The sequence below is a fragment of the Sminthopsis crassicaudata genome, chromosome 6 (genome assembly GCF_048593235.1).
Source record: "Sminthopsis crassicaudata isolate SCR6 chromosome 6, ASM4859323v1, whole genome shotgun sequence".
Classification (NCBI taxonomy): domain Eukaryota; kingdom Metazoa; phylum Chordata; class Mammalia; order Dasyuromorphia; family Dasyuridae; genus Sminthopsis; species Sminthopsis crassicaudata.
In genome coordinates, this window is record NC_133622.1 from 164,960,179 (window position 1) to 164,988,178 (window position 28,000).

General features: G+C 34.0%; 1 protein-coding gene across 4 annotated transcripts; it reads right to left on the minus strand.

Moving 5' to 3' along the window:
- Positions 1–725: 725 nt before the first annotated feature.
- NPFFR2 (neuropeptide FF receptor 2) lies at positions 726–27,762 on the minus strand. 4 transcript variants are annotated; one of them, XM_074275101.1, is made up of 5 exons: positions 27,331–27,759; positions 12,394–12,529; positions 9,446–9,592; positions 8,561–8,660; positions 726–3,160 (listed from the first exon to the last, which is right to left on the minus strand). In XM_074275101.1, exons 2-5 carry the CDS (start codon positions 12,500–12,502, stop codon positions 2,305–2,307), a joined length of 1,212 nt encoding a protein of 403 aa, XP_074131202.1. In that variant the 5' UTR covers positions 12,503–12,529; positions 27,331–27,759; the 3' UTR covers positions 726–2,304. The 4 variants fall into 4 exon arrangements, with proteins under 4 accessions (XP_074131202.1, XP_074131203.1, XP_074131201.1 ...); XM_074275102.1 differs by having other exon boundaries at positions 12,394–12,480; positions 27,331–27,758; XM_074275100.1 differs by having other exon boundaries at positions 9,446–9,780; positions 12,394–12,480; positions 27,331–27,344.
- Between the last annotated feature and the right edge of the window lie 238 nt (positions 27,763–28,000).

Consider the following 28,000-nt stretch of genomic DNA (forward strand, 5'->3'; position numbering starts at 1 on the left):
TCTTTGAAGTCTACTGAGTCCACTTTCCCCAAGATTCTGCCTGGAGTCCTCTCTATATATAGTCATTCTCTTGGGAACATCATCAAGTTCCATGGATTTAATTATCATCTCAATGCAGATGACTTACAGATATATATATATATATATATATATATATATATATATATATATATATATATATATATATCCCTCTTCAGCCCTCAATTTATCTCTTGAACTTCAGCCTTATGTCAACATTTGTTTATTGAACATTTCCAACTCATTATCCCAGTGACATCTTGGACTTAAAACATGTAAAACAGTCACAATCCTTCCTCCCAAATAACCTGAATGTTCCTAGTTCTACACTACTATCTTTCCAGTCATCCACATTTGAACCTTGATGTCACCTTTTACTCATTCTCCCTCACCCTACATATGGATTCAGTTTCCAAATCTCTCCTTTAAAAAAAACCTAAGACTGTATATTTCATGTACAATTATCATAAAGAGGAGGGAGAATTTTGAGTTCCTAAACTGTGTGATCCTCTAATCTAGCCTTTAAGTCAGACAATGAAGGTTGACAGTGTCAACTTTGTAGTAGGCCCTACACTTGATTTTTTACACTGTAATTACATAATTATAATTCAATTATATATAAACTTAATGAAAATATGATTCCAGAAAACATTTCTAAGGAATAACTTTATTTTACTATTCTATCTGAAGCAAGATAGTTTAAAATGGAATGAGAAAACATTTATTAAGCCTTATGACTATATGCCAAGTACCATGCTAAGTGTGCACATAGGAAACAAGGCAGTCCTTGTTCTCCAGAAGCTTACATTCCAAGCAGAGGAGACATCATATATTAGGAAGATAGGTTCAGCTGCAGATCAAATGTAGAGGCCCCAGTGATCCTTGGGGTGTACGAGCAGGGTGTGTGATAAGGTCCAAGAGTCCTTAGAATTGGCAATGTTTAGGGATTTGCTGAATTTCCCAGTGGTCCCCCATTTTACAAGAAGAATTATTATGGACAATTCCTTGCTTGCCTGTGTACTCTGATTGGGCATGTTTAACCAATAGTTGAGAAGCAATTATAGACCTGAGGGCCAGAGTAGAAACTGACTACTATGTAGATCAGAGGTAAAGATGGAGGATGCAATTTCCATAGCATTCAGACAGTCCCCAATTCATTAGCGAGCAATAGGTCAGGGAAGAGGAAGTCCTACAGTTCCCTATAATCTGGGTCCTAGGTTTATCTGATAGAATAAAGAGTAATGTGATTTTTTTTACCCTCCTGAAAATATCTCCTTTCATGAGATTCAATTTAATTTAATTTTTTTAAATCATTAAATTTTTATTATGTGCAAAATACCACATCAGGCCCTGAGGTTCACAAAGCAAAGCAAAATAGTCTCTTCCCTTAAAGAACTTATTTTCTAGAGAGGGGCACATTCTGGGCGAGGTCTAAACCAGACCAGGTTTGGAATGAAATGAAATGTTTGTATTCCATCTAAGAAAAAGATTTACTTAAGCGTGATATGGAAAGGATATTTAGCAAGGATCCAATTTTTTGTGGGCTCAGACCTAGGATTATCTCTACATTTGCTGTGACAGTGTGGTCAGTCAGAAGGGTGTCAATCCTCAAGATTACTTGCTCCTTTGGGTGCTTGTCTTTTGAATAGAGAAGACCAGGAAGCTACATCTATGGTTTGAATCTTAGTTTTCTCAACTAATTATGACTTGAGGGTTATTTCATTGCCATTTAGGCAAAACCCAGCATGTTTGCATGTTTGTGGAAGAGATGTTGCCCTTTCTACAGAGTTTCTCTATTCCAACAGAGGCAACTTTTTAGTCAAATAAGAAGATAATAAGAGAAGGAAAGTTCAGCGCATCCTCCATGGGTTGATTCTTACAGGTCCATGTCCATGCATGCTTTATGAGGAACTAGGAAGGATCAAAAGATAAATTTCCATCTTTATTTTGATGAAGGAGTTGTAATCTATGAAAATTTCTGCTTTTCCAGGCAGACATAAACCCTAATTTTCTACAACCCCACCAAATATTTCATATCCATCCATTGATCATCTATTATCTATCTATCTATCTATCTATCTATCTATCTATCTATCTATCTATCATCTATCTACCTATCTGTCTACCTGTCTATCTTCTATCTATCTAACACATACACACTCACACCAGGGAGTGTTTCAAGAGATGCAATTCTTAAAATAATTAAGCTCCATTAATTGAAGTGGAGTTAAAATTCATAAAAAAGAAACTATATCTAGCTGTGAAACAGTAGTCTCTATAACACTTTTATGCAATTTCTTTCATAATACTCTTTTTGTTGGAAGCATCTCCTAGATCTTCCATGGTCAGTTCCTGCTTGGTCTTGGACTGAGGTTCTGAGGTCCTCCTCCTCAAAGCAGCTTTTTCTCCTGTGGGGTTCTGAAATGAAGGGTTCTGTGCCAGCTGGGTAGACATAGCTATGGCAACATTACCCTTAGCCCTTTGTGGATAGGTTTCCTCCACCCTTTTCTGGCAGATCTGGACCCGAAGAATGTTTTGAAAACCACCACGGAATTTCTTATTGAAGAAACCATAGATAATGGGGTTCACACTACTGTTGCAAAAGGCAAGCCAATGTGCAAAAGGATAAACATAAATGTTGATGACCTGCAGCTTGTATGCAGAGAGGTTGCTGTAGTCAGAGAGCATCATCAAAGTCCAGAGGGGTAGCCAGGATAACATAAAGAGCAAAGCCACAATCAGAAGCATCTTGATGACCCTCTGTTTCTTCTTAGATACCATATGACTCTTCTCTTGAGTCTGCTTGATCCTTAAAGACTTTGCAGTCCTAGAGAGTGAAATCCCAATTCTGCCATACATGATGATGATGATGAACAAAGGGATCAGGTAGATGTTGGCAAATAATACAGTGGTGTAAATTTTCCTCATTTCTGGGCTTGGCCAGTCCTCCCGACACCAGTAGAGAGGGCCGGTTTCATTAGGGGAACTGAGCTTAACTCGGTAATATTTTTCTTCCTGTACATGTAGCATGACTGCAGATGGAGAGATGATAGTGATGGCCAGGACCCAGATTATCACAACAATTCCTAATGCTGCCTGCATGGTGAGCTTTTGCTTGAACGGATACACAATACATAGAAACCTGAAAAGAAAGGCAAGAATCAAAGAGCAATTACTATGTAATAATAGTCCCAATCATCAGGTACATTGAATAAAATTATTATGTCTAGGGGAAAGAACACATACATTTTATTTAACTTATTTCTTTTTTCAAAGTGCTTTAAGATCTATCTGGCAGTGGTAATAAGGGAAAAAAACAACTAAAGATGAAAAGAAATAGGCTATTTTAATTTTAAGAAGAATCAATCAAAAGAGTCATTGATTAGTTTGATGAAGAAATGTATATATATATGTTATACATACATATATACATAGTATATATACATATATATACACACACACATATATATATGTATGTATCCACATATATTTATGTAAACCAGGTTTAAACATTTTCCTAGAAGTTTTCTAATTAGCAAAAGAAATGTTAACAGGTTATTGCCGGCCTAAGAGAAAGAATTGAACCTAGAAATCTAGAGAAGAGAGATGTTTTTCATTTGCTCTTTGAGAGAGATTCTAATAGTTCAGATTCTCTTCAGAAGAAGAAATAGAAAGACCTCTTAAAGACTCATAGAAAAAGCTACCTTTTTAGTGAGGTCCTGATTTCTGGCTTGCCTCTGACAGACTTTGTGGTAAAAAAAGTCTCATTCAAAATGCTCAAGGATTCACTGGAAACCTGAGTTAGATCAATAACATAGACATACAAGTTATTGCTTGCAAAGTTATGCCATGCACATACAGCTTTTCATGGAGCCTTCTCCATCCATCCCATCTTTCTTCTAGAGTAGAACTTCTGCTTAATTCTATGTTCTGCTCCTACTTTTCTCTTCTTCCTCCAGAACTGTCTCATCCTTTTTTTGGAGGAAAACAAGATTGTCCTTCCTCTGCTACAGCCCAATGGCTCTCAGGTTCCCTGACCTCAGGTTCTGAAGTGTCCTCTAGGTGAAATAGAAGAGTATACTCCCATTTATTGCTATAGGACTTCCTGAGATTATGTCTCTGTATTTTTGAGTGGAGGAAGGATGTTTTTCAGTGTTATTTACATTAGATTCTATCCTTGGCAAAAGATGAATCAACTTAGATCAAACTTCTCCAATCTGTTCACCATTTAAAAACTCAATTCAGGAACATCAACCAAGGTCAAATGCTCTTGCTTAGATTGATTTGGGGCAAGAGAGATGTAAGAGAGAGAAAGGAAACTCCTGATTTTACCTGATATTGATTTTATCACATATTTTTAATCTTCTCTCCTATTTTTCTAGTGTTTTCTTTAACTAGGGAAAGTTTTTGTTGTGTTTGCTTCTTTATGCTTATTTCTATCTCTTCTCAAATCCTCTCTTTGAACATATGACATGGTCTGGAGTCAGGAAGAGGCTGGGTACTAGAAAATGTATTGCATGGAGAGAAAGGGAAGGCACTAGTTATTGGGGCAGATGTTGGAACTGAAAAATGTCTGCTTCAGAAGGTGGGCTTTGAAGAAAGTGTTGAGGGAAGCCCCAAAGTAAAAGTGAGGAGGAAAAGTATTCTAGACATGGAGAATAGTCAGTGAAAAGGCAGGAGGATGGTAGATGGAATGTGAGGGATAATAAGTAAGCCACAGTAGCTATATTGTAAAGTGCATGTAAGGAAGGAATTTGCAAGAAGATTGTAAAGAAACTAAAGGACTTTTGATGATAGAAGAATTTTATGTTTGATCTTGGGGGTAATCTTGATGGTAATAAGGGGCAATGAAGTTTACTGAGGGGGTTGATCATATCTTTAAGATTTAGGATTAAATTTATGAAATTAGGAAATTCACTTGGCAGCTAAATGGAACATAACTTGTGCTAGAGAGAGAGATTAGAGACAAGGAGGGAAATTAGAAGACTATTGTAGTAGTCCAGAAAGGGGGTGGTAATATCCTGAGCTATGATGATAACTGTGTAACTAAAGCGAGACATATCCTAGGGATGTTATAAAGATACAAATGTCAAGATCTGGCAATGGATTGGATATGCGGAATGAGAATGATGAGCTGAGCATGACACAGAGGTTCAAGACTGGATCAAGAAGATGGTTTTATCTTCGATAGTAACAAGGATATTCTGAAGAGGGTAGGGTCTGGGAGAAAGATAAAGATCTGTTTTGAATATGAAATGTCGAATTTGAGTTGCAGTTCAAGATGTACTAAAGGGAGCTAAATAAGAATAGCTCAGGAGATAATCATGCTATAATAATCATCTGTATAGAGATGATAATTAAGCACATTGGAAGCTGGATCACCAAGTGAGAAAGCATGGAGGATTTTGTTTTGGATTCCTTGTTCCCCTCTCATTTCTTTGACCAATTACTAGCTTCTCTTCCTCTTCTCAAATGAATTAATTCTGAATATCTCTCAAGGCAGATTCTTGTCCTTTGTTTCATTTTCTATAGTCACTGGAACTTCTAACAACTTTCATATTTTAATAATAATAATCAGGCACCATTTTGCTTTTGTTTTCTGCAAGGAAGATGACCAATGATATTTATTCTGCTTTCTCTCCAAGTAGATGAGATTATTTGAGTCAAGGCTTGAAAAAATATTTACTAAGTGTTTACTATGTGCTAAATATAAAGAGAAATATATGATATAACCCTGTTCTCAATGAGGTCATATTCTAATCAGGAGAAACACATTTAGAAAGTTTCATCTGCAATATGATAGAAGGACCGTATGATCTTAAGGGTTGGGGCAAATGACAAGGCTCAAGATCCATCCTCAAAATGTTTTGGTTAATGAGAGGGCAATATATGGGAGATCAGAAGTACATAGTTGCACAGCAGATGGTTATGTCTGATGAATACATGCCTGATTGTCTTTCATCTTGTAGGGATATGGTGACTCACTGCTCATCCAAGTGGTTTGGGTAATCAAGTGCGATTTGTAAGGGATGGGAAGTGATTTAGTGGCTTAATACTAAGTCTCTTGAGAAGATGGAGGTGAGCTCAAGGACTGGAGTAGAGTGGGGACTCGGGATTCCTTCCTGAAATACAGTGAATGTGGAGTTCAGCACTGAGCTAGAAGGGGCAAAGGAGAATGGAACTTTAGCAGAGAAATTAGAGGGAAGAGTTCCCCATTAATGTTTGGATCAAAAATATTTTGGGATAATTGGAATTGAATTCTTCCCTTAAATATTATTGTTCTGTAAAAAATGACCAACAATATGATTTCAGAAAGGCCTAGAAAGATTTATATGAACTGATGCTAAGTGAAATGAGCAGAACCAGGAGATCATTCTAGTTGGCAACAACAAGACTATATGATGATCAATTCTTTTGGAAGTGGTTCTTTTCAACAATGAGATGATTCAAACCAATTCCAATTGTTCAGTAATGAAGAGAGCCATCTACATCCAAAGAGCTGAGTGTTGCTCACAACATAGCATTCTCACTCTTTCTGTTGTTGTTTGCTTGCATTTTGTTTTCCTTCTCAGGTTTTTTTTTTTATTTCTAGATCCAATTTTTCTTGTGCAGCAACATATATGTGTGTGTGTGTGTGTGTATTGGATTTCACATATATTTTTAACATATTTAACATCTAGGGGAGGAGGTGGGGAGAAAGAGGAGAAAATTTGGAACAGAAAATTTTGCAAGGGTCAATGTTGAAAAATTACCCATGCATATGTTTTGTAAATAAAAAGCTTTAATTTAAAAAAAGAATATATTAAGTACAAAAAAAAAGGAATTCTTCCCTTATTCCTATCCCAGATCATTGTTTAGGTCAGTGGTCACCTTCATTATTTAAACAAACATAGTGGCCAAAAGACATTGAACTAGGTATACAGAATACAAAGATATTTCCCAAACCAAAAAATATGATTGTTATGAATTATATATTAGTTGTTTAAGATATATGCACAGATTTCATTGTATACTAATTTAATATTTTTGACAACATATATATATATATCAATCAATTCTCCAGGACAGTATTGTCAAACTTGAATAGAAATAAACCCCTTCAGGTAGCATATCAACTTGGAACACCACAAATCAATACTACCTCTGTGGTATTGTATTTTTGTTCATTCTGTTAGACATGTCCCAATTATATCTTAATCTAGTTCTTCAGTATCAAGAGTGTTGCAGGCCAAACTCTTCAAAGAATGGCAGCTCTGCTCTAGGCAATTCTCTAACATGATAAAATACAGAAAAGGTGCTGTGCTGCCCCAATAAAGGTAATTTCCTCCTCTCAGAGTTCTCTATACTAATGAAATCCCTACCCTCATCTAAATGGCAGGAAGAGTATTTTTTCTGCTTTGTGTTTCTTGTACCTTTATAATCCAATCCAAGGAGGTTTTCAATTTCATGGAGATTGTGATTATATAAAGAATCATGGAATCTTAAGTTCAAATTCAAAGCTCACATTTATGACATGTGATAGCAGGTTCATTTCTAATTCCACAATCTATATATAAAGTGAATATAACTGAGCCAGTGTCTAAATAGTGAATTTAGGTGGCATGGTAGATAGAGCATTGAGTTCAAATTTGACCTCAGACATTTACTAGTTGTGTGATCCTGGGAAAACCACTTAATCATGTTTGCCTCAGTTTCCTGATCTGTAAAATAAGCTGGAGAAGGAAATGTCAACCCATTCTATTATCTTGCCAAGAAAACCCTAAATGGGGTCGTCACATAGAGGCTGACATGATTAAAGAATAACGAAACAACAAAAATGTCATGGTCAGTAAGTGGTACTTGCTTCAACTATTATATGTCAGCTAGCTGATGTAATAAGTAGAATTCAAGTCTGAATTCAGGAAGATTTGAATTCAAGTTTAGTTTCAGAGATTTACTGAGTGTTTTGTCCTGGGTAAATTGCTTAACATCTGTCTCAGTTTCTTCATCTGTAAAATGGGGATAATAATAAACCTTCCTTCCAGAGTTGTGAGAAAAAAAATATAGTATTTGTAAAGTGCATAGAACAACAGTACTTGGCACATAGCAAATGTTTAATAAGTATTTGTTAATTATTTTTAAAATGACTTTACAGCAATATGCACTACATATAGAATTGTCCTAAAGTTCTCTTCAGGGGGAAAAAAATCCCAGTTCACTGATTATCAGTTTTCCTAAATTTCTTAATCTAAAAAATCATGTAGAACATAATTAAATTTTATATGTAATAACTTTGAATCAATCTTTTTCATCTTAAATAAAAATTCCTATGATTATCAAATATTTCATATCTTCTATCCCTGAGGGCAATTTAATAAAACTAGAGTAATAGTTTTTCACTACTGAATCTTTTAGAGACATGTGAAACACTCTGAATGGAGGAGAGATTTAAGAAGTAGTAGAAAGATAAGCTTGAAAATAGGTGCCATTTGTCATCATGCACACTTTTTTTTCATGATAGTGTGACTGTTTGGCGTGATTTCAGATTCTGACAAGGGCTTACCTATCCCCTGCTATGGCTACCAAAGTGAAAACGGATGAAGCGACTGATATGCCTTGAACCATTCCACTGATCTTGCAAACGGTGCTTCCAAATGGCCATCCTGACAGGGAGAATGAGAACAATGTCAGAGGAGATACTCTTTTCTATGACATTAAAAAGACTGTTCAAAGAAAAAGCATTAAAGCATGGCAAGGACTAACTTTTATTGTGACAACCAAGGTTTTTTTTAATACCTGAGGATCTATCAAATACTGTGATTATTTCCATACCATCTTTATAAAGTCTTTATATAAGTGAAACCAGCAGAACTGGGAATACATTGTACTCAACAACAGCAAAAATGGGCTATGATCAATTATGAAAGGCTTGGTTCTTGGCAGTTCAGTGATCCAAAGCAATCCCAATAGACTGAATAGAAGATGCCATCTGAAAGCAGAGAAAGAACTAAGGAGATTGACTGTATACAAAGTCATAATGTTCTCTTCTTTGTCATAAATTTCTCCCTTCTCCAAAGATCTGATAGGTAAATTATCTCTTGTTCTCCTATTTTGTTTATAATATCATTCTGTATGCCCAAATCATATATCCATTTTGACCTTATTTTGGTATTATTTATAGTTATATTAAATATTATTTTAGATACATTTTCATCACCAGATACCATAAATATGTTCCTAGAGCCTTTCATTTGAAAAATGCTAAATTCCTTTGTTTCTACCACCTAAAATGAAAGCCAAAATGTTTCCTAACATAACAAAGAGAAAAATGTGTAAAATTGAACTATTTCCTGTTTCCTGCTCTCTTACACACAAGCTGTCAGGGAATACATAGAGACTAGAACTTCCAAGTTTTCTTCCATTTTGCATGACATAGGAATCAACATACCTGCTATGATATTATCCAGGAGGGTTATAGGCATGCAAAATATCCCTATCAGCAAATCACTGATGGCCAAGTTCAAGATGAAGAAGTTAGTGACTGTGTGCATGTGTTTGTTCCATGTCACGATGAAGCAAACCACTGTATTCCCCACTATGCACAGAACAAAGATAAAAAAGTAGGAAATGATGTAGACAGCTGCCACCTGAGGCTGGTGGAGATAGTAATCTACATAGGTTATGCTAATATCCAGATGCTGCTCTTCCTTGGTGTCATTGACACTCCTGGTCTGAGGACTAGCTTCAGAAAAATTGGAGTCCATTTCCTTATTCATGCTGAGCCTTGAACAATAATAACAACAATGGGGGAAAACACAATTAGAAACTACAGATTTAAGAATTGCTACATAATTCATATATTGGATTTAGCATATACTTCTACCATGTCTAACATATATTAAATTACTTGTCATCTAGGGGAGGGGATGGAGGAAGGGGATGAAAAAGTGGAACACAAGGATTTTTCAACCTATCCATGCATATGTTTTGAAAATAAAAAGTTTTAATTAAAAAAATACACACACAAAAAGAACTGCTACATAAAGTCCTTACCCCTCAATAAATATCTCAGATCAAAGGAGCAGAATTGTAGGCTTTGAGATGAGGGAAAGGCACTTTGGTGTTAGCTGTACCACTGTATAAAATAATCCAAAATAAATGCTTGGGTCTTAGTAACCCTCTGGATATATTTTGTTATAAATGGCTTTAATTTCATCATCTGAAAATTGCTGTTCATATCCTCTGACCATTTATCAATTGGGGAATGATGATTCTTATAAATTTGACAAAGTTCTTTATATATTTAAAAAATGAAATCTTTATCAGAAATACTGGCTGTACTTCCTTTTGTACTTCCCTTTTAATCTTGTTTCTGTTGGAAATTATTTTGCATATGTATATCTTATATATAAATGTATATCTGTGTTTTTTTCTATAGATTACATTTTTCTTGAAGACAAAAACTTTCTGCCTAGCGGAGGCTAGTACTTACTCGTAGGTACTTAATAAATAAGTATTGACTATTTGGTTCATTTCACAGGATGCCTCACATAGTACCTGTAAAGGGCTAGAACTGAGCAAATGCACTTGGATAATGGAGCACGTGAGACTAATTGCCAATTGGACAATTCTCTATTAATATGTTTGAAGGATGACCCTCCCCAACTATTCTGTGCTGACTTGATTGGTGAAACAAAGGGAAAGTGACTTGTGTGGGTGGAGTAGGAGGAGAAAATTGAGGCATTCTCCTGGCGGTTGGGAGAGAGGAAGGAGGTGTGGAGATTGCTAGATCTAATCCCCTGACTGAGACCCCAAAAAGAAAAAGAATAAAGATTTTTGGTGATCCTGACTCCGGCTGATTTCTGGGAAGACAGAGTTCCAGCAAGTACCAAAAGCTTCCATACACTAAAGTAAATAAACACACACCATTAGGTCAACTAAAACAGTTTATGTGGAATGGTGGAGAGAGCATACCTGACTGCAAACTCTTACTAACTGTGTGACCTTAATCAAAATCCTTAATCCTGTTTGCAAAAATTTGCAAATAGGATCATGAAGAATTGGACATGACTGAAAAAAGCTGAATAATAATAACTAATCATGTCACCTTCGACTATAGAACCAAAATAAACTGAAATAAAAGCAAAGGAACAAGGCAAAAAAATATAAAAAAGATGAATAACTACCACATGTGTCATTGAACATTAGGGGGAAAATCAATCCTTTTTCCTCAGTTAAATGTTTGGATCATGGGAACTGATAAGTAGAAAGGAATATATGTAAGCAACCTTAAGTATCAGAAAAGTCACTAAGAACGAATATATAAAAAAAGCATGGATTGATTACTTGCAAAGTGCTGAGCACTATTCTTAGCATTATCAAAGCCAGTAGAAAATCAGACAGTTCCTGTCTTCTGGGAACTCATTCTCTAACAAGAAGGAATAATATATAGAGTGGCATCTAGGGAGGTATAGTTTGGTCTTAACAGACTATAGTTATAGGACTAGATTGATATACTCTTTCAAGGAACAATGATACAGTTTATTTGTTTATAGTTCTAGAATTAGAAAGTAAAAACAGTTAGGGTATATGAAATATAGTCAACCAACAAGCAACATTGCCAACCTACAATATTTAATACAATAGAGCCTGGGTGGTTCTAGGTGTGGCAGAGTTAAGTTTTTCAGGGCTTGATTTTTGGTCAGAGCAGTATGGCAGTTGGTAGAATGGCCCAGGAATTAAAAAATAAAGATATACTTCTAATTTTAAAAAAATATTTAAAACTAAATACAGAATAAGAGAAAAAAATAGAAAAAGAAAGACAGAAAAGGAAATTTGAAAAAAATTGTCAGGTACTCAGCAGAACATCAGGGAGATTCAAAATTTGTAATGATAAAAAAGAGAGATTATATTGATGACTATTCCTCTCTTCTTTAATTTAGTATAGATTTTTTTTTGTTCTCTGTTTATATAATTAAAATTTACAAAGAAAATTAAAATTAAATCAAGATATAAAAAGAAATAAGTTAGTGTACTTTAAAAGGGTATTCTACAACTCTCAAACCCAATTAACCTGTACTGTCATCAGATGAGAATGATTCTGATTGGATTTCAGAATCTATCAGTCATAGGTATGAGTTAGGCATAAATAATCCATAGATACCTCTCTTGGATCAGTCAAACATTATAACTATGTAAAACTAAATGAAACAGATGACACATGGAAAATGTCACATGGCTAGGTGAATAACAGTAATATCTATCATCTATAAAGCACTTTAAGATCTGCAAAGCAGTTTACAAATATTATTTTATTTGATCCTCATAGCAACACTGGGAAATAGGTACTATTATTATCATACATGAAAAAATTGAGACAGCGGTTAAGAAATTTACCTGAATCACACAGTTGCAAGTTTCTGGTATGGTATTTGAATTCACTTTTTCCTAGCTCCAGGTTCATCAATCTATTCACTGCATCACCTAGTTGAAGAGAATCAATCATGCTTCATGGGATTTTGATAAAACAAGTCTGTGAAAAATTTAAAAATTGCATTATCAATTCACACTAGGAGAAAATTGCTAGGGCAAGGGAGAGGAGAAAGAGCCATCGTCTCCTCTCATCCTGAACTTCAAAAGATCAAAAGATTTGGATTTCCCAACAGTATCATTAGCAGTGTTCCCAACAATTATGGCCAACGCCATTACTTGCATTGAGATTTGAGGACCAACCAACCATACACCCAAAAGAAAAGTAGCTATATTCACCCAAGGCACTTCATGAAATCTCTACAAAGGAAAAATTACTTCTAATAATTAGTTCTGTGAATTTACCATTCAGCCATCTGTTCTTTTAAGTGCTATGTACTTTTCTCAGGGACCTTGTGTGTTTAAGGAGAAAGTATGTCATAGATATTTGGAGTAATAGATTTGTACTGTTCTTATTCTAATACTTTAGTAAAAAAATGAAGTCCAACAAGATGATAATCAATAGGGAACACCAGATGGGAGCTCATAATTGATAGTAATAGAGAGACATTTTAATTCTATTGCTAGAATCCTGAAAAGAATTAGCTACTTTCTAAAGATTCAACCTGCCAATGGGAGAGGAGGTCCCACATTAAAAATGGTTATTCACATTAGAAAGAAGTTATTTGCTTTCCTAAGGCTTTATAACATAGTTCCTTTAAGTACCAAGCACTCATTATATCTCAATATGAGTGACTTAGGCAAAAAACATATTTTTAATAAGCATATCAAGAACATAAGTATTGTACACATTAAAATCATATAGCAGCCTATTTCCCACAGGTTAGAGTACATTTTTCCTCATTTATCTCAGACTTTTGATCAATTCTAAAGCTCTAACCTAACTCAATTAGAGGTGAAGATAAAATCATCTTCATAATCCTTGGGAGTCATTTGTTATTCTTTCTTTTCTATAAGAAGATCTAGACAAAGCTTAACAATTCAATAATGCAAAAAATTGGAAACTCCAATCAATCATAAAATACATTAGAATACTTCAGGAAATGATATGCTTCTTGCAAATGTAGAAGCTTGAATTTTGTGTTTATTGACTGTTTCAAGGCTTTTTGTCAAAATTTGGTGAATTGGAATTTTTAAAGGCAAGCCTTTTAAGTCATCTTTTAAATTTACCACTTATGAATATAGTGAAAGGCTAAGCACATTAAAAAAAAAAACAATATTAATTCAACAACCATAAAAAACATTATGGAAAAATATTCCTATCATTTCACCCTTTATGCTTACCTCATATAAGGCAGGTGAATTTTGAAGCTCTATGTTTGTGTAGTTCTAATTTATTGATTAATTTAGATATGTTGATTATTAATCCAGCATCTACCATGCTCATCTTTTCAGGAAACAAGTGAGACAATATGTGCAAAAGTGCCCTAAAAATCATAAATTAACACCCATATGACATTTTTCTATTATTATAAAATAGTTAAGTATATTCAAAATTGGTTAAATGGTTATAGGACTAGTAGAGGTATTGCTGATAGGCCTAAATCTACTCTACAAATTCTGAACATATCTAACTGCATTATGAGCTAGACATATACAAGGAAGAGCAAAATTAGAGGAAAAAGTCCTGTTATGTACCAAAATATTTATAGTGCCTCTTTTTGTGGGTGAGAGCTGGCAAATGATGGAAACTAAAGTGATATCTGTCAAATGAGGGATAGCTTATTAATTCTGGCATATGAATTAATTGAAATGGTATTGTGTCATAAGAAATGAAGAAATAGATGATTTAAGAAAGACATTGAAATATATATTTGAACTGAGACAGAGTGAAGTGAGAAGAAAGATAGGTTGGTTCCAGGTCATTCATGGTTAAGAAAGAAGAATTATAAAAAGTAGCTATAAAATGGTGATTTTATATTTATATTACATAAATAGCAATTTTGTTTATATTTATTGAAAATCAGCTTTACATCCCCCAGTATAACACTTCACAAACTTATTTCCATTTTTATATTCTTTAGCCTTAAGTCATAGTTTATTTCCTTAATCACAAAATGTTTAAAATATGTTTAAATACTCTTTATAAGCTAGCTGAAGATATATAATATTTTGAAACATTACTATATTTCTATTTTATATGATTAAAATGTTTTAGGTACTTAAATTGTCAATCTTGTGTTAACTAGAAAATTAAGCTGAGGAAGATGACATTCTAAAATGATGACAGACAAATGATAAAATATAGTATTTTTTGTTTTTATTTTGAATAACTTTTTCCATATTTTGTATTTTCTCCACCATTTGTTGATATTTTGGATTATATCAAATAAATATATATTTTATCATGATGTTATTTAAGTTTTATTAAATTAAAATTAATAATTTTTACTAATTTGGGGAATGGCTGAATGAATTGTGATATGTGATTGATGGAATATTACTGTTCTTTGAGAAATGATGAGCAAGATGCAAACTTGGAAAATCCTCCATGAACTCAAACAAAGTGAAATGCACTGTGAACAAAGTAATAAGAATGTTTTGGGATGATCAGTTGTGAATGACTTTGCTAAGCTCAGCAATACAATGATCCATGACTATTCTGAAGGATTTAGGATGAAAAATCCTATTCATACCCAGAGAAAGAACTGATCGTGTATGAACACAAATTGAAGCATACTCTGTCTCTGTCTCTATCTCTGTCTCTGTCTCTCACTCTCACTCTCTGCCTCTGTCTTTATCTGTCTCTCTGTCTCTTTTTGTCTCTGTCTCTGTCTGTCTCTTTCTCTCTCTCTCTCTCTCTCTCTCTCTCTCTCTCTCTCTCTCTCTCTCTCTCTCTCTCTCTCTCTCTTGCTCTCTCTCTCATACACACACACACACACACTAACTTCATACTAGGAAGAAGTTGGCACAGAAATAGCACAACACCAGTAGTAGTATTGATGTTATTAAAGTCAAATGTCATGGCCCTTATGTGGAATCTGGTTGTTCACAAATCTAGAATCAACCTTGAGCACACAAAGAATTATTTAGTGCCATTCTAAACCATGATAAAATCAACACAATTTAAAAGCAGGAGTATAGTGATATGATCTGACTTGAACTAAGAAAATAAGCAAAATAAGGATTATGAATCACTGATACAATCAGTTTTATATTCAATGACTTTTAAGTAGAAAATGACAGCAGGAGAAATCTGAAGAGAGAGTTGAGTCATTATCAGAACAGCTAGGTAGTGGAATGGTTAGTGTACTAGGATCAGGAGTATCTGAGTTCAAATTTGGCTTCATACACTTGCTAACTGTATGTCTCTGTGTATATCACTTGACCCTTTTTGCCTCAGTTTCCTCATGGGTAAAAGAGGTAGAGAAGAAAGTGGTATACCTCTACCAAGAAAACCCCAAATAAAGTCACAAAGAGTTAGACACAACTGAAATGACTAAACAATAACACAGATAATTATCAATGTGATAAATGTGTGTATTCTGATTGCTCTACTGACTAGCTATTACCTAGTTTTTTTCCCTCTTCCTGGTTCCCTATACCCTAAGACATAAGAATATTGCAATCATCCAAGTAATGATCCTACAGTGGCCTGTAAGTTTTTACATTGAGTGAACTAGATCTTAATACCCAACTGAGTATAAACACTCTCCAGTATAAAACCTCTTCCTTGTGTGCCTCTTTTAGGTGAGAAATTTTTATCTATTCTACTTTTTCCTTTCCTCTTCTCTCAGTGCATCCCTCTTTCTCACTAGCTGCCTTTTAAAAAAGATTATTCCCACGTAATCAACTCAGTCCATGTAGACTCCTAATTTTTCTAACTTCCCTAATGATAAAGTTATTATAAATTACATGTCATCTTCCCATATAGAAATGTCAAGAGTTTAATTTAATTGATTCCTCTTTCATAGTTTTTTATGCTTCTCTCGAGTCTTGTGTTTGTATGTGAAATTTTCCATTTAACTCTGGTCTTTCACTCAGGAAAGTTTAAAAGTCCTCTAATTTATCAAATATTTATTTTTCCCCCTGAAGGTTTATACTCACTTTTTTTCTGGGTAGATTATTATTGATAGTAATCCTTGCTCCATTATCTTCTGTCCCAAGTCTGAGTGATGTAATTTGAGAAGGGAAGAAATGGAACCTCTCCATATTTAGAGAAAGATATGATGGAAGATCTTTAACTAGAAGGATGGAATAAAAAGGTAACATGGGAAACTTGAGGGGGAATGAAAAGGTTTGGAACAGCAGCCATGTTGAATGGGTAGTGCATAGATTAGGGAAGCATCAAAATATTGCCTTACTGCTAAGAGGGAGAAATTTACAATTCAAAAGAAAAGGTGTAAGGGAAACAAGGAGAAAGGAAGGTTAACATTGTAATACAAGTATTTAGGAAAAAGCTTCGACATACAAAAAAAAATTTAAGTTATTTATCCACAAATTGGAATACAGCATATTATCAAGTGGTGAACATCAGATCAAATGAGAGCTTTTTAAGGATGGGAGTGAGAGGACATGGGCATTTTTTGTAGGTCTTTGTTTAAATTAGATAGAGTATTTACATTCAAGGGGTTTAAAGGTTACTGGAGGAATGAGATACTAGCAAAGATGATGAAAATTCATTGCAATAATAGCAGCTCACATTCATATACGTTTTAAAGCTTGCAAAATGCTAGAGATATATTTTTAAACCCATGGCTCAGCTCTTTCCCAAAAGATCCTGATCTCACATGAGCTGAGTCTATTTGGAGTTAGGAAGACATTGAGCATTAGAAGGATGGAAGCAAACATTTATTAACTACCTACTGTGTGTCATATTAAAACAAAAAAAATTGATTTCTTGATCAATGAGGAATAAATCTTAATAAACTTGTATAAATTCCTATATACTTTGAATGTCAGGTATTCATCAGAAAATTTAATACTTTTAATTTTTAATATTTTTTAAATTTAATTTTTAAATCTTTTCATGACTTTTTTCTCACTCTGCCTGCATTTATTTTATTTGTGTACACTATTTTAATTTATGCAAATTGATTTAATTCCACACAATTGAGTTTGTTCTTTTTTGTGTCCTTGGGTTTCTTCTATCTTATTTAATTATATATTTTTTCTTAAATGTAATTTTGAAAATATAACTTCCCATCCTTCTGTAATTTTTAATGATTCAACTTCCAAATCCATTTGGAATTATCACTAATCCATTTGGAATTAAGTTTGGTGTAAGGTATAAATCCAAGGCATAAAAAGCTAACTGAATCCTAATTTTTTTTTTTTTTTTTTGGCCAAAATTTTTACCTCTTCCACAAATTCTTGCTAGAATCTTTTCCATAGCAGTTTGCATTAGCAATGCATAGCATTGCATCAGAATTAGGGTTCTCTCTAAGTTTTCTCTTTGGTTTTATTTATCTAGTTCAGCCTTCCTCAAACTTTTTAAATAGGGGGCCAGTTCACTGTCCCTTAGATTGTGGGAGGGCCGGACTATAGTAAAAACAAAAACTCACACTCTGTCTCTGTCCTCCCTTCAGCCCATTTGCCATAACCCGGCAGGCAGCATAAATGTCCCCAGAAGGCTGCATGTGGCCCGTGGGCTTAGTTTGAGAACCCCTGAATTCATTCCAGTAATCTATGCTTCTATTTTATTTATCCCATTCCAGAGAGTTTTGATGACAACTATTTTGTTATGTGATTTGAAATTTGATAATACCAAACCCCTTTCCTGCTTTTTTTCATTATGTCTCTTAATATTCTTTACCTTTTATTGCTCCAAAAACTGTGCTCTTATTTTTGTTGAATTCTATAAAGTATCTCTTTGGTATACAAACAATGTTGCATAGGGGAGAGGGTGCTGAACTTGGATCCATGAAGACTAAGATTAAATCCTACCTTTGATACTTACTATTCCTTCACTTTGGGCTTAATATTTATATGCTTCAAGTAGCATCTGTTTTACTTTTCCACAGAAATGTCAGTCTCTGTTGGTGAAGGCAATTCCCATGTGTGCTCACCCTGAAAAAATCACAGATTCTTTGCATAATTACATATTCCTTTTGTGATATGCTTGATATAGTGTTGAGTCCATGGAATAATTTGGATAGCATTAGTCACCCTAGTTTGTTGCATTGAACCTACATTAAAATCCTGCCTCTCATTGTATGAGATATTGGTCAACTCATTAAACTTTTTTGAACCTTAGACAACTCCCTCAGAATTATCTACTAAGGTAGAAATTATTTGAAACTTTCATTGGTTGATGGAATTTCCACACAGAAAGAAAAAAAATCACAATTATTTGATGAACTGATATATATATATAGGTATATATATACCTATATATATATGTATGCATATGTGTATGCAGGAACATATGTATGTATATATGTATACGTATGAAAGTATATAGATGTGTAAATATGTATATACAACTTGTATAGGTTAATTTCTTAGATGAGTAGGTTAATTTCGAAATGCTAAGTGAATCTTGAATATTCTTTCTCTTTCTTTTGAGTTTTTAAAGCAATTTACATAAAAGTATTCTTTTCCATAGATTTAATGTGTTTTCTGATTACTGATCTTATTAATTTTCTAGCTTAAGTTTTGTGTCCATTATTATTCTCTATATGTAAATAAATTCTTTTTTTTTTTCATTTTGGTCTTTACTTATTGCATCAAATTAATTTTTTTCTCTTCTTGCCATAGACAACATATCTAAAATGTCAAATTATAAGGAAAACTATTTGTTTTAACTAGGATTTTTTAAAAGTTACTACTGTTGTTCTATGAAAAATAGTGTTATTCTTTTAGAGAGATAACCTTGATTGTATTAAGGAAATTTGTTTTATTTCTATGCTTTCAACATAAAGTTATAAGTCCTTCATTTTGACCAAAACATTTTTTCTGCCTGTTGATATATGCTATCATTTTTGTAATTATTTTTACCAACATGATTTATTATATTTATATTTTTGTAATGTTAAATCATTCTTACATGCTTAAAATAAAATAAACTAGGTTATAGTAGACAAATATATATGACAATAACAGTATTTTATTGTTTTATCCATTTTCCTTAGTCGTGTACATGATAATTTTCTTTCTCTGCTTTACTTCTCTTCCTAGTTTATACATCATGGTAACATTTATCTCACAGACTACATTTGGTAAAATATATTCTCTCTTTTGGCAAATAGTTCATATAAGAATTCTTGACAAGTCTGATAAAATTCATTTGTGTTCACATATGTGTATATGATACCATTATTAGAATTGGCAAGGAAAAATGCTACCTAAAAGGCTCTTCACAAGAAATGTGTCGCATGAACATACATATGTAATTTCGTACCTACTTCACTATTTTCCAAGAATGTCTCTGCATATAACAAAAATTTTAAAAATTAAACTGGTCACTTGAAATTCCTCCTAGATTTAACACAAAGAGGTAGTTTGGAATGGTAGATAGAACTTTAAAAACAAAAAAACCTGGGTTAAATTTTGACATGTGGACTGTGTCACCTTGGACTATTCACTAAACCTCTTCACACTAAAAGCAACTCTTTAAGATATGAATCATAAAATTTTACTAATCTTCATCACTGGAAGGAGTTTTATCATTGGGAATTCCCTACACTCAATGAAATCATAAGTCTGTGCCAAAACAAAACAAAACCAAAAAGTATAGGTTACCATGTTAGGCAGTGAGGATAAAAAGGTCCAATGAAAAATAGTCTTTGCCCTCATGGAGTTTACATTCAAATCTTGCTCCTAATATTATGCATGTGAAATGGTTTATAAGCTTTCCTTCACTCTCCCTAAATAACTTACATGCTTATTTTCCAGTTATTACTATAGCTCATGACATTTAAGTTGTAGATCATTCAGAGGGCAATCAACCTACTCTTTGGAACATACAATCAGAGGAAGTTAAGCCATTCTACATGCTCCCTTGGCATCCATATCACATCAATTAATCTAGAGTCTAAACTCATTGTTCAGCTGCCTTTTGTTTGAGGTTTTCTTGCAAAAATACTGGAGTGGTTTGTCACATTCTAGACTAGAGACTCTTAAACTTGGATTAAGATCACAGATGGTCTCCTTCATGCCTTCTAAAAGTAATGTTTTTAAGTTAATAAAATAAAATCCATAGAATTACAAAGGAATACAATTATACTGTTATAGTTATCAGAAATTGTTTAAGTTCATGTTGCTCAGTTTAAAAAACTCTACTCTAGAGGAAGATCACCAGCAAATTGAGTGTAGCCTGTGAAGGATTTATTGGAAGATGAATAAAAAAGAGATGTGATGTGAATGTGTTGAGTTCTGCCAGAGCCATAACTAAGAATATGAAGGCAAATTTAATGGCTCATGTTAATGAGCTAGGGTCACTACTACTACCACATGACAATGAGGCATCAGCAGAGTATTTTACCTTAACAGATAAATGACATATTCACTCATATTTATTTCCCAAAAGCCAGTAGAGTTAATGTTCAAAAGACTTACCACAAGTTGACCACAGTATTATGAAATGTAGAAATGTTGTTGTCAGAGTGGGTGGATGAATAAAAACATAAATCCTTGCATAAGCCATAGTGATGGCCTTCTAAATAGGCCATTATTATTTCCTTTCAATCACTGACACAAGTCTATTTCTTTTTTGTTCCTGTGCTCTATCACTTTTTCAATAAACACAATTTTAAGTATGTTAAAATAGTTTTTAAAAATGAAATAGAGTTCATTTTGAAAGACTTGAGAAGTTTAACAAATGTTTCCTGAAGTTTTATGTAGACAGCAAAAGAACAACTAATTCTAAAGTATGCTCTAACATACTTTCATTAATAAAAATATGTACAAGGCTGTGTTCTAATTAATAATTTAATAGAAGAGATGGGAGCTGAGTGCCCTATCTTATTCTCCATCTTGCCAAGAACTGGAGGTAGTAACAGGTCTCCACCAAGGAATAGATATAATAGGGTGATGGATGACTATCCCAGAGCTGTGGCATAGTTAATCACTCCTGCATGGGATAATAAGGGATAATAGCTGAATGCACAGGGTGATGAGACATGGAACACAGCTCTGAGGGGCTTTTTAATGTCCATTTAACATCACAGTATAAGAAAGGATATCACTTCTCAACCCTGTAGGAACTTTAGTTCCATGATGACCATTGATCACTCTGTGATTGTGATTGTATTTTCACGGGAGGTTAAGAGGACATGGGAAGCTGTATTCAGTATATATGTAGATATATATGTATGTATATGTGTGTATATCTACCTATGTTTTCTAGTTTTTTCTTGAGATCTAGACTGCAAAGTTCTTGCATCTGTGCCTGTTGACATATGCAAAATGTGAATCAAGGATCCTTTAAGAACTGTGAGATTACCCTGCTTTTCCTGCTGAAGAGAATTCTGTTTATGTCCTAGAGCTTCAGGATCCAAATCAGTCTTATGCATCAGGGACTACTGAGTTCTGGAGAATGGAAGGCTTAAAATCATTAAGTAGATATGTATTTCTTCTTTTATGAATTGTGTCCTCACTAGTAAGTACTATGCATTGATTGATTTGGGGCTAAGAATAAAAACCACTCTAGAATTCTTGCTTCTATTAGGAACCAAATCTATTAAGTCAATCGCATGTCTACTTTTTCATGAAATACCACAACTCAAAAAGGAGCAGAAGCAGTCAGTAGATGGGGGCTCAGATTTAAGTTCTAATTGATAAATCTATGAACCCATATTACCCTAGACAACAAACATGCTTCCCAGAAGAGAGTGAAACTGAGAGATGGGTTGACAACTCTTTGGTAACAAAAAAAGAGTTTGACTTTTACTCAGAACTTATACTCTTGTGGGGCATGTGCCGCCAGAGTAAGCAATAATTTAATTCATTTTTCATTTCATCCTAGTTTAGTGATGATTGGCATCATCTATCTATTGTTGCATAGGCATAAAACAGCAAAAGATACAAGCAGACTATGTCAGTTGACTCATAAGGACATTATTTGGGAATGAGTGGCAGAACCAGGACTAGAAATCCAGTGTGCTGAATATAAGTAAATGCTTTAACTGGATATGTAATTTTAGAGAAGAAGACCAGTTACCACTCTAAGACTTCATTGTCTTATCTGGCAAAAAGAACAGATAAAACAGATTATCACTGAAGTCAATCTGTAAGCTACAAGGACATTTAATGTCACTTATAAAACTAAGCAATATTTTTCTGATAACCTATATATTTCATCTCTTTACTGTTCTCTAGAAGTGTAGTGGGACTTTGTTACCAAGTAAGTGTACAACTCATTAAGCTCAAACTTTTATAGGGCCTTTAAAATTTACAAAATACTTTATTTCCAAATACTCTCTGAGGGAGGTAGTGCAAATATACCACCTCTTTCCCATTTAGAGCCTCTAAATATTTAAGTGTGTTTCTTGCATACAGAAAATTTTGGAGTTTTTACTTCCAGATCTATTCTGTCACAGATCACATTCATAGTTATGGTGGTAAAATTCATATTTTCTCCCATCAAATTATTCTCTATCAGTAAGAATTTATTAAGAACCTACTTTGCTATGTGCTTTAATACTTTTTATTCAATTCTATCTAGAATTTTTTTTAAAACTTGATTTACCAGGTTCCTGTTTTTTCTCCCTTTCTTCTCAAACTTTACTGAAATCATGAGGTCTTCCCTGCCCCTTTCTCTTCTTTTTTCTGTATAATAGTTGTGAAGGTCTTTTATTTGGTAGAGGTTAATTTGTTCTTGATGTCTTTTTCTGATACAACTTTTTCCCAACCTTATCTCAACCCAAGACACTACTTATTTTATTGTACTATGGTACTATTACTACAAAAAAGACCCAAAAAACTTCTTTTCTCTCTCCAGGTAATGCTGAGATTCCTAAGATCCTCACTTCATTTTTGCCTGAGGAACCTCAATTAATATCCCTGGATAATTTTGACAGTAATTCCCTGGTACATGATCTGTTTGTCTCATTCTATCCCCTTGAAACATTTTCTTTTCCTTTTTAAAAAATCATTTTACTGATAATCCTTTTTAAAATATTGCAGTTGTTTCTGTATATAAACTACCCACAATCACATCTATCCAATTATCCAATGAGTTTTCCCATTTGATTTTTAAAAACAAGTTAATCTATGAAACACATAAATATTGAATGGTGCATGTTGCATGTTGTACTCTACATCCATACTCCTTCACTTTTCCAAAGGTCAAAATTTCTCATTACCTCTCTAAGGCCAGCTCTGGCCATTATAATTACAAAGAAGTTCATTTTATTTTAGTTATCTTTTTATATTATTATAATCATTGTCATATTGTTTTTGACTATTTTTTACCTTGTATTAGTTCAGATGAGCATGTATTAAGCTCCTACTATATGCCAAACATTGTATTAAATGTTACCATCTTAGTTCAAGCCATATAACATTTTGCCTAAACTATTGAAATGCTTTTTTATTGGTCTCCCTGCTTCAGATATCTCCCCAACGCATTCTATTCTACACATAGTCACCAAAATGATATTTCTTAAGTGCAGATCTGACAATGTCACTCCCCCCTTAAATTCTAGTTGTTTTTGGTCCATTCTGATATAAAATATAAACTCCTACATCTGGCTATTGAACTCCTGCTAACTCAGCTGTATTTTATTCTTCAAACTTCATTATACATTATTCTCATTCCCACAACCTGATACATAGCCAAACTAATCATATCTGTTGTTTGAATGCAATATTCCATCTCCCATATCCATTCTCTGTGCTTGAAATGCACTACCTCCTCAACTCTGTCTCAGAGAATCCTTTCCAAGACAAATCTCAGGTACCAACTTCTACATCAAGCTTTTCTTGATTCTCCCATTTGCCAGTGTTCTAGTTCCATAATTATCTTGTATTTTGTGATATTGAATTTATAAATATTTTTGTATGTGTGTGTCTATATATGTACATATACACACATATTCTAGATAAATTTATAAATGTGTGCTTTTTGTCCAGTCTGATCATTTAAAAAAACTCATGACAATAGATATTGTTTTATTTCTTGTATTTGTATCTGCAAAGCCTAGCATATGCTAGATACTTAATAATTTTTTTGTAGGATTGATTGTTTGGATTTTTTGATCACATACAACATTTTCTCTTTATTCTGGGAGCTCTAGGGCTTGGTAATCATATCTCTGTGTACGGAAAATAATTGTTTCTTCTTTGCTGGTGTCCTTTGGATTTCATTACTCTATTCTATCCCATTCTAATTGAGAAGGATTTGCCATTGCCATTTGATTCCAATATTTTCAAGAAATTTTATTTTATAGTTTCCCAAAATGTGATATTCATGTTCTTTTCTTCATAGTGTTTTGTTTATATTTCATATGATTTGTTGTCTTTATGCCCTATAGATAACTAATTTCTTTCCTTTTTTTGCCTCACTAAATAGTTGTGGTTTTTGTTTTGTTTTTTGAGGCAGTCTGGGTTAAGTAACTTGCTCAAAGTCATACAGGTAGTATGGAATCTGGGACAGGATTTGAACTCAGGTTTTTTCTGGCTCTGAGGTCAGTGCTCTATCCAGTGTTCCATCTGGCTGCCCTTGTAGTTCTTGGTTTATTGTTGATTTATTTGCTAATTTTCTTTTAAATTGTCTCCTTGATTAAAAGGTAGTGAGATACAGTGAAAAGAGTAATGGGTTTGTATTCAAATGACACCTGAATTCAAATTCAGCTTCTGTTTCTTTCCACCTCTACACCTTGAGCAAGTCACAGAATATCTCTGGGACTTAATTTCCCCAATTATAGAACTAAGGATATTGGACTAGATAACTTCAAAGTTATCGGTAATCCCTTGATGATCCTATGACAATTTCTTTCAGGGTGTCCACTGCATCAGTAAGTTTTCTAGGTTCCTTTCTAAATTGTCCAATTTACTTCTGAGTTATTACTTTATTCTTTAAGCCTTTCTTCAATAAATCTAAAAAATATTAAGAAATACTAATATAAGAATTGTCTTATATTAGTATTTCTTAATACTTTTTAGATTTATTGTGCTTCTCTTCTGTTCCTGGGATTCTATAAGTAGTATTTAAGAATTACTTCCATCTGGACTCAGATCCTGGACTTTTATTCTGCTATCTTATATTCATGAGGTTAGAAGCAAACAATCAATTAACAAGCATCTACTAATGTGAAAGTGAAATAAAATCTACTTCCAAGAAGCTTTACATTCTTTTATCCTAGGAGCTTTGCTTTTCTTATGCACTTCAGTGAGGCTCTATATAAGGATTTCTTGCTTTCCCCCCCAATTTTCCTTCCCCTTTTACTTATCATTGATTTTTATTAGTTTATTAGGTATATTTCTAGCAGTTTTGAGATAATCAGAGAGAACTGGGCTCACAACAATTAACAGATACATCTTTCTAGAAGTTCTATCCTTAGATTTAATTCTTATTAATCTTCAAAAAGCCTACATTTTTAGCCAACAAAAATGATATATTATTCAATTAAATAATTAATTCCGACTACAATTATTTAAGACCAAAAGTTGACAAAAAATAAAACATCTAGATAAATAGCAAAATGCCAGTTAATTCTTCCTTCTTCCTACTTAATACTTAGTTACTAAAATCTGTTGTTTCACTTTGTTTTTATGTAGATAACTTCATTTTATTTTGTAAAGCATTCTCTTCTGATGATCATATCAGCTTAAGTTATCAAACTTTTTCTATGATTTTGTCCTCCATCAAAGACGATTATTACCAAATAAAAATCAATTATGCTTTTAGTTCATTGTCAGCAGATATCATAAATGCCTCTCCAAATAGTGACCGAATTTTCATCAAAATACTCACATTCATCATCCATATTTAGATTATTTCCAAGGCAACCTCAGTATACCAGCTAATAGAAAGATCAGTGAATAATGTACATTTTAAAATCATTTCTTTGTAATCATTTAATAATTCAAAATTAACATTTTAAAAGAGCATTATGATGCCAAATCTGAAATGGGCAATTAAGAAGTTAATTCAGTTTCGAAAGAAAAACATTTATATGGGTCTACGCTGTGTAAACCACTGTGCAGAAATGAAAATTGCAAGTTTTTATAATTCAGTTGTGCTCAGCTATCCTACCAAATATTATATACCTTAATCAATATAAATCACCTGAGTGCAAATAAATTTAAAAAAAAAAACATTTAAGTGCTTACTATGTATCAGACACTGTGTATGATTTCCTAACTTAACCAACTTTTATCATGGCGAAAAATACTGATTAAACACCATTATGTTTGCCCAAGGAATTGCTAATGATGGATAACCACTAGCATTTTCAGAAAGCTAGCCTCATAGATTTTGAGCTAGAAGGAATCTCACGGGGCCATAGCTTAAACCTCATTTTAAAGAGGAAGAAACTGATGTTTACACAGGTTAAATGACTTGCCCAGAGTTATCCAGATGATAAATTGCAGAACTAGGATTTAACTAAGATCTGGCAAAGGACCACACACCTCCTGCATCTCACTTCCTCTTGAGTAAACGGTTTAATTAACTCCATCTTAAAACATTCTAAATATAACAAAATTGGATCAAAGGTAATTTGGCTTCTCAAGGGCAGCTAAAAGTATCTCCTTTGTACTTCATTATTACTCGCCTGTCCATATCAGAAGGGAAAAGGAAAAGTAAAGGGAAAACTCAGAAACACCCAGACTCTGCAATTGAAGGCTCCACAGGAATGCTAAACTGTCATCCCAGAGAGCTGAGGAGTGCCCGCAGCAGCCAGTCCAGCGTCTCACATCTGGCTGCCCTGGCTTTCTTGCCCAGTCTGGCTGCCTTACCTGCTCGCTCCTCGGGAAGAGTTGGGAAGCCTCCTGAGCAGGTACTGACAATACGTCCAGTTCAGGTAGGGGGTGGAAGGGAAATGCAGACTCCCGAGGTTCCAGGCACCGCTGCCCTCCAGTTTCTGCTCCCAGCCGGGCTGGAGATGGGAGTCCCGCTCCTTCTACTCTCTAGCTCATTCTTCCTCTTCTCCCTCTTCTTCCTCCTCCTCCCTTTTACCCCCTCCTCTTTTTTTTTTTTCCTCCGGCCGCGCGACTTGAAAGGTCCTGAAGCCACAGGCTGCAGGACACGAGAGAGAAAAGGAAAGTTAGCAATCCAGGAAACGTCAGCTCATGGGTAGGTTCAGAGAGAGACGTGCCTGTCAAGACGAAAGAAGCCGTGGCTAGCGTTTCATCAGCATCATGTTGGGCAAAGGACAGATCTAAATCTCCAGGAAAATCCACCACTCTCCCTCTCCTGCAACATTCTTTCACCCCACTCCCTAATTATACACACACACACACACACACACACACACACACACACACACACACACACACACCACACACATACTTAAGACTAGGTTCTGTCCCCTTTTTCCCTAAAAGAGCTAAAGCTCTATGGAAAATTCTCTTGTATTTTGTGGCAATCAATCAATCAGTATTTATTAAGCAACTACTACATACACAG

Bases quoted from the DNA above. Each gene is read 5' to 3' on its own strand.
- NPFFR2 (XM_074275100.1), bottom strand. From the start codon at position 9,773: ATGAATAAGGAAATGGACTCCAATTTTTCTGAAGCTAGTCCTCAGACC. The intron at 8,661-9,445 runs GTATGTTGATTC...TCTCCCTGTCAG, and splicing joins CCTGGATAATATCATAGCAG to GATGGCCATTTGGAAGCACC. The intron at 3,161-8,560 runs GTAAGCCCTTGT...CTTTCTTTTCAG, and splicing joins GTAGCCATAGCAGGGGATAG to GTTTCTATGTATTGTGTATC.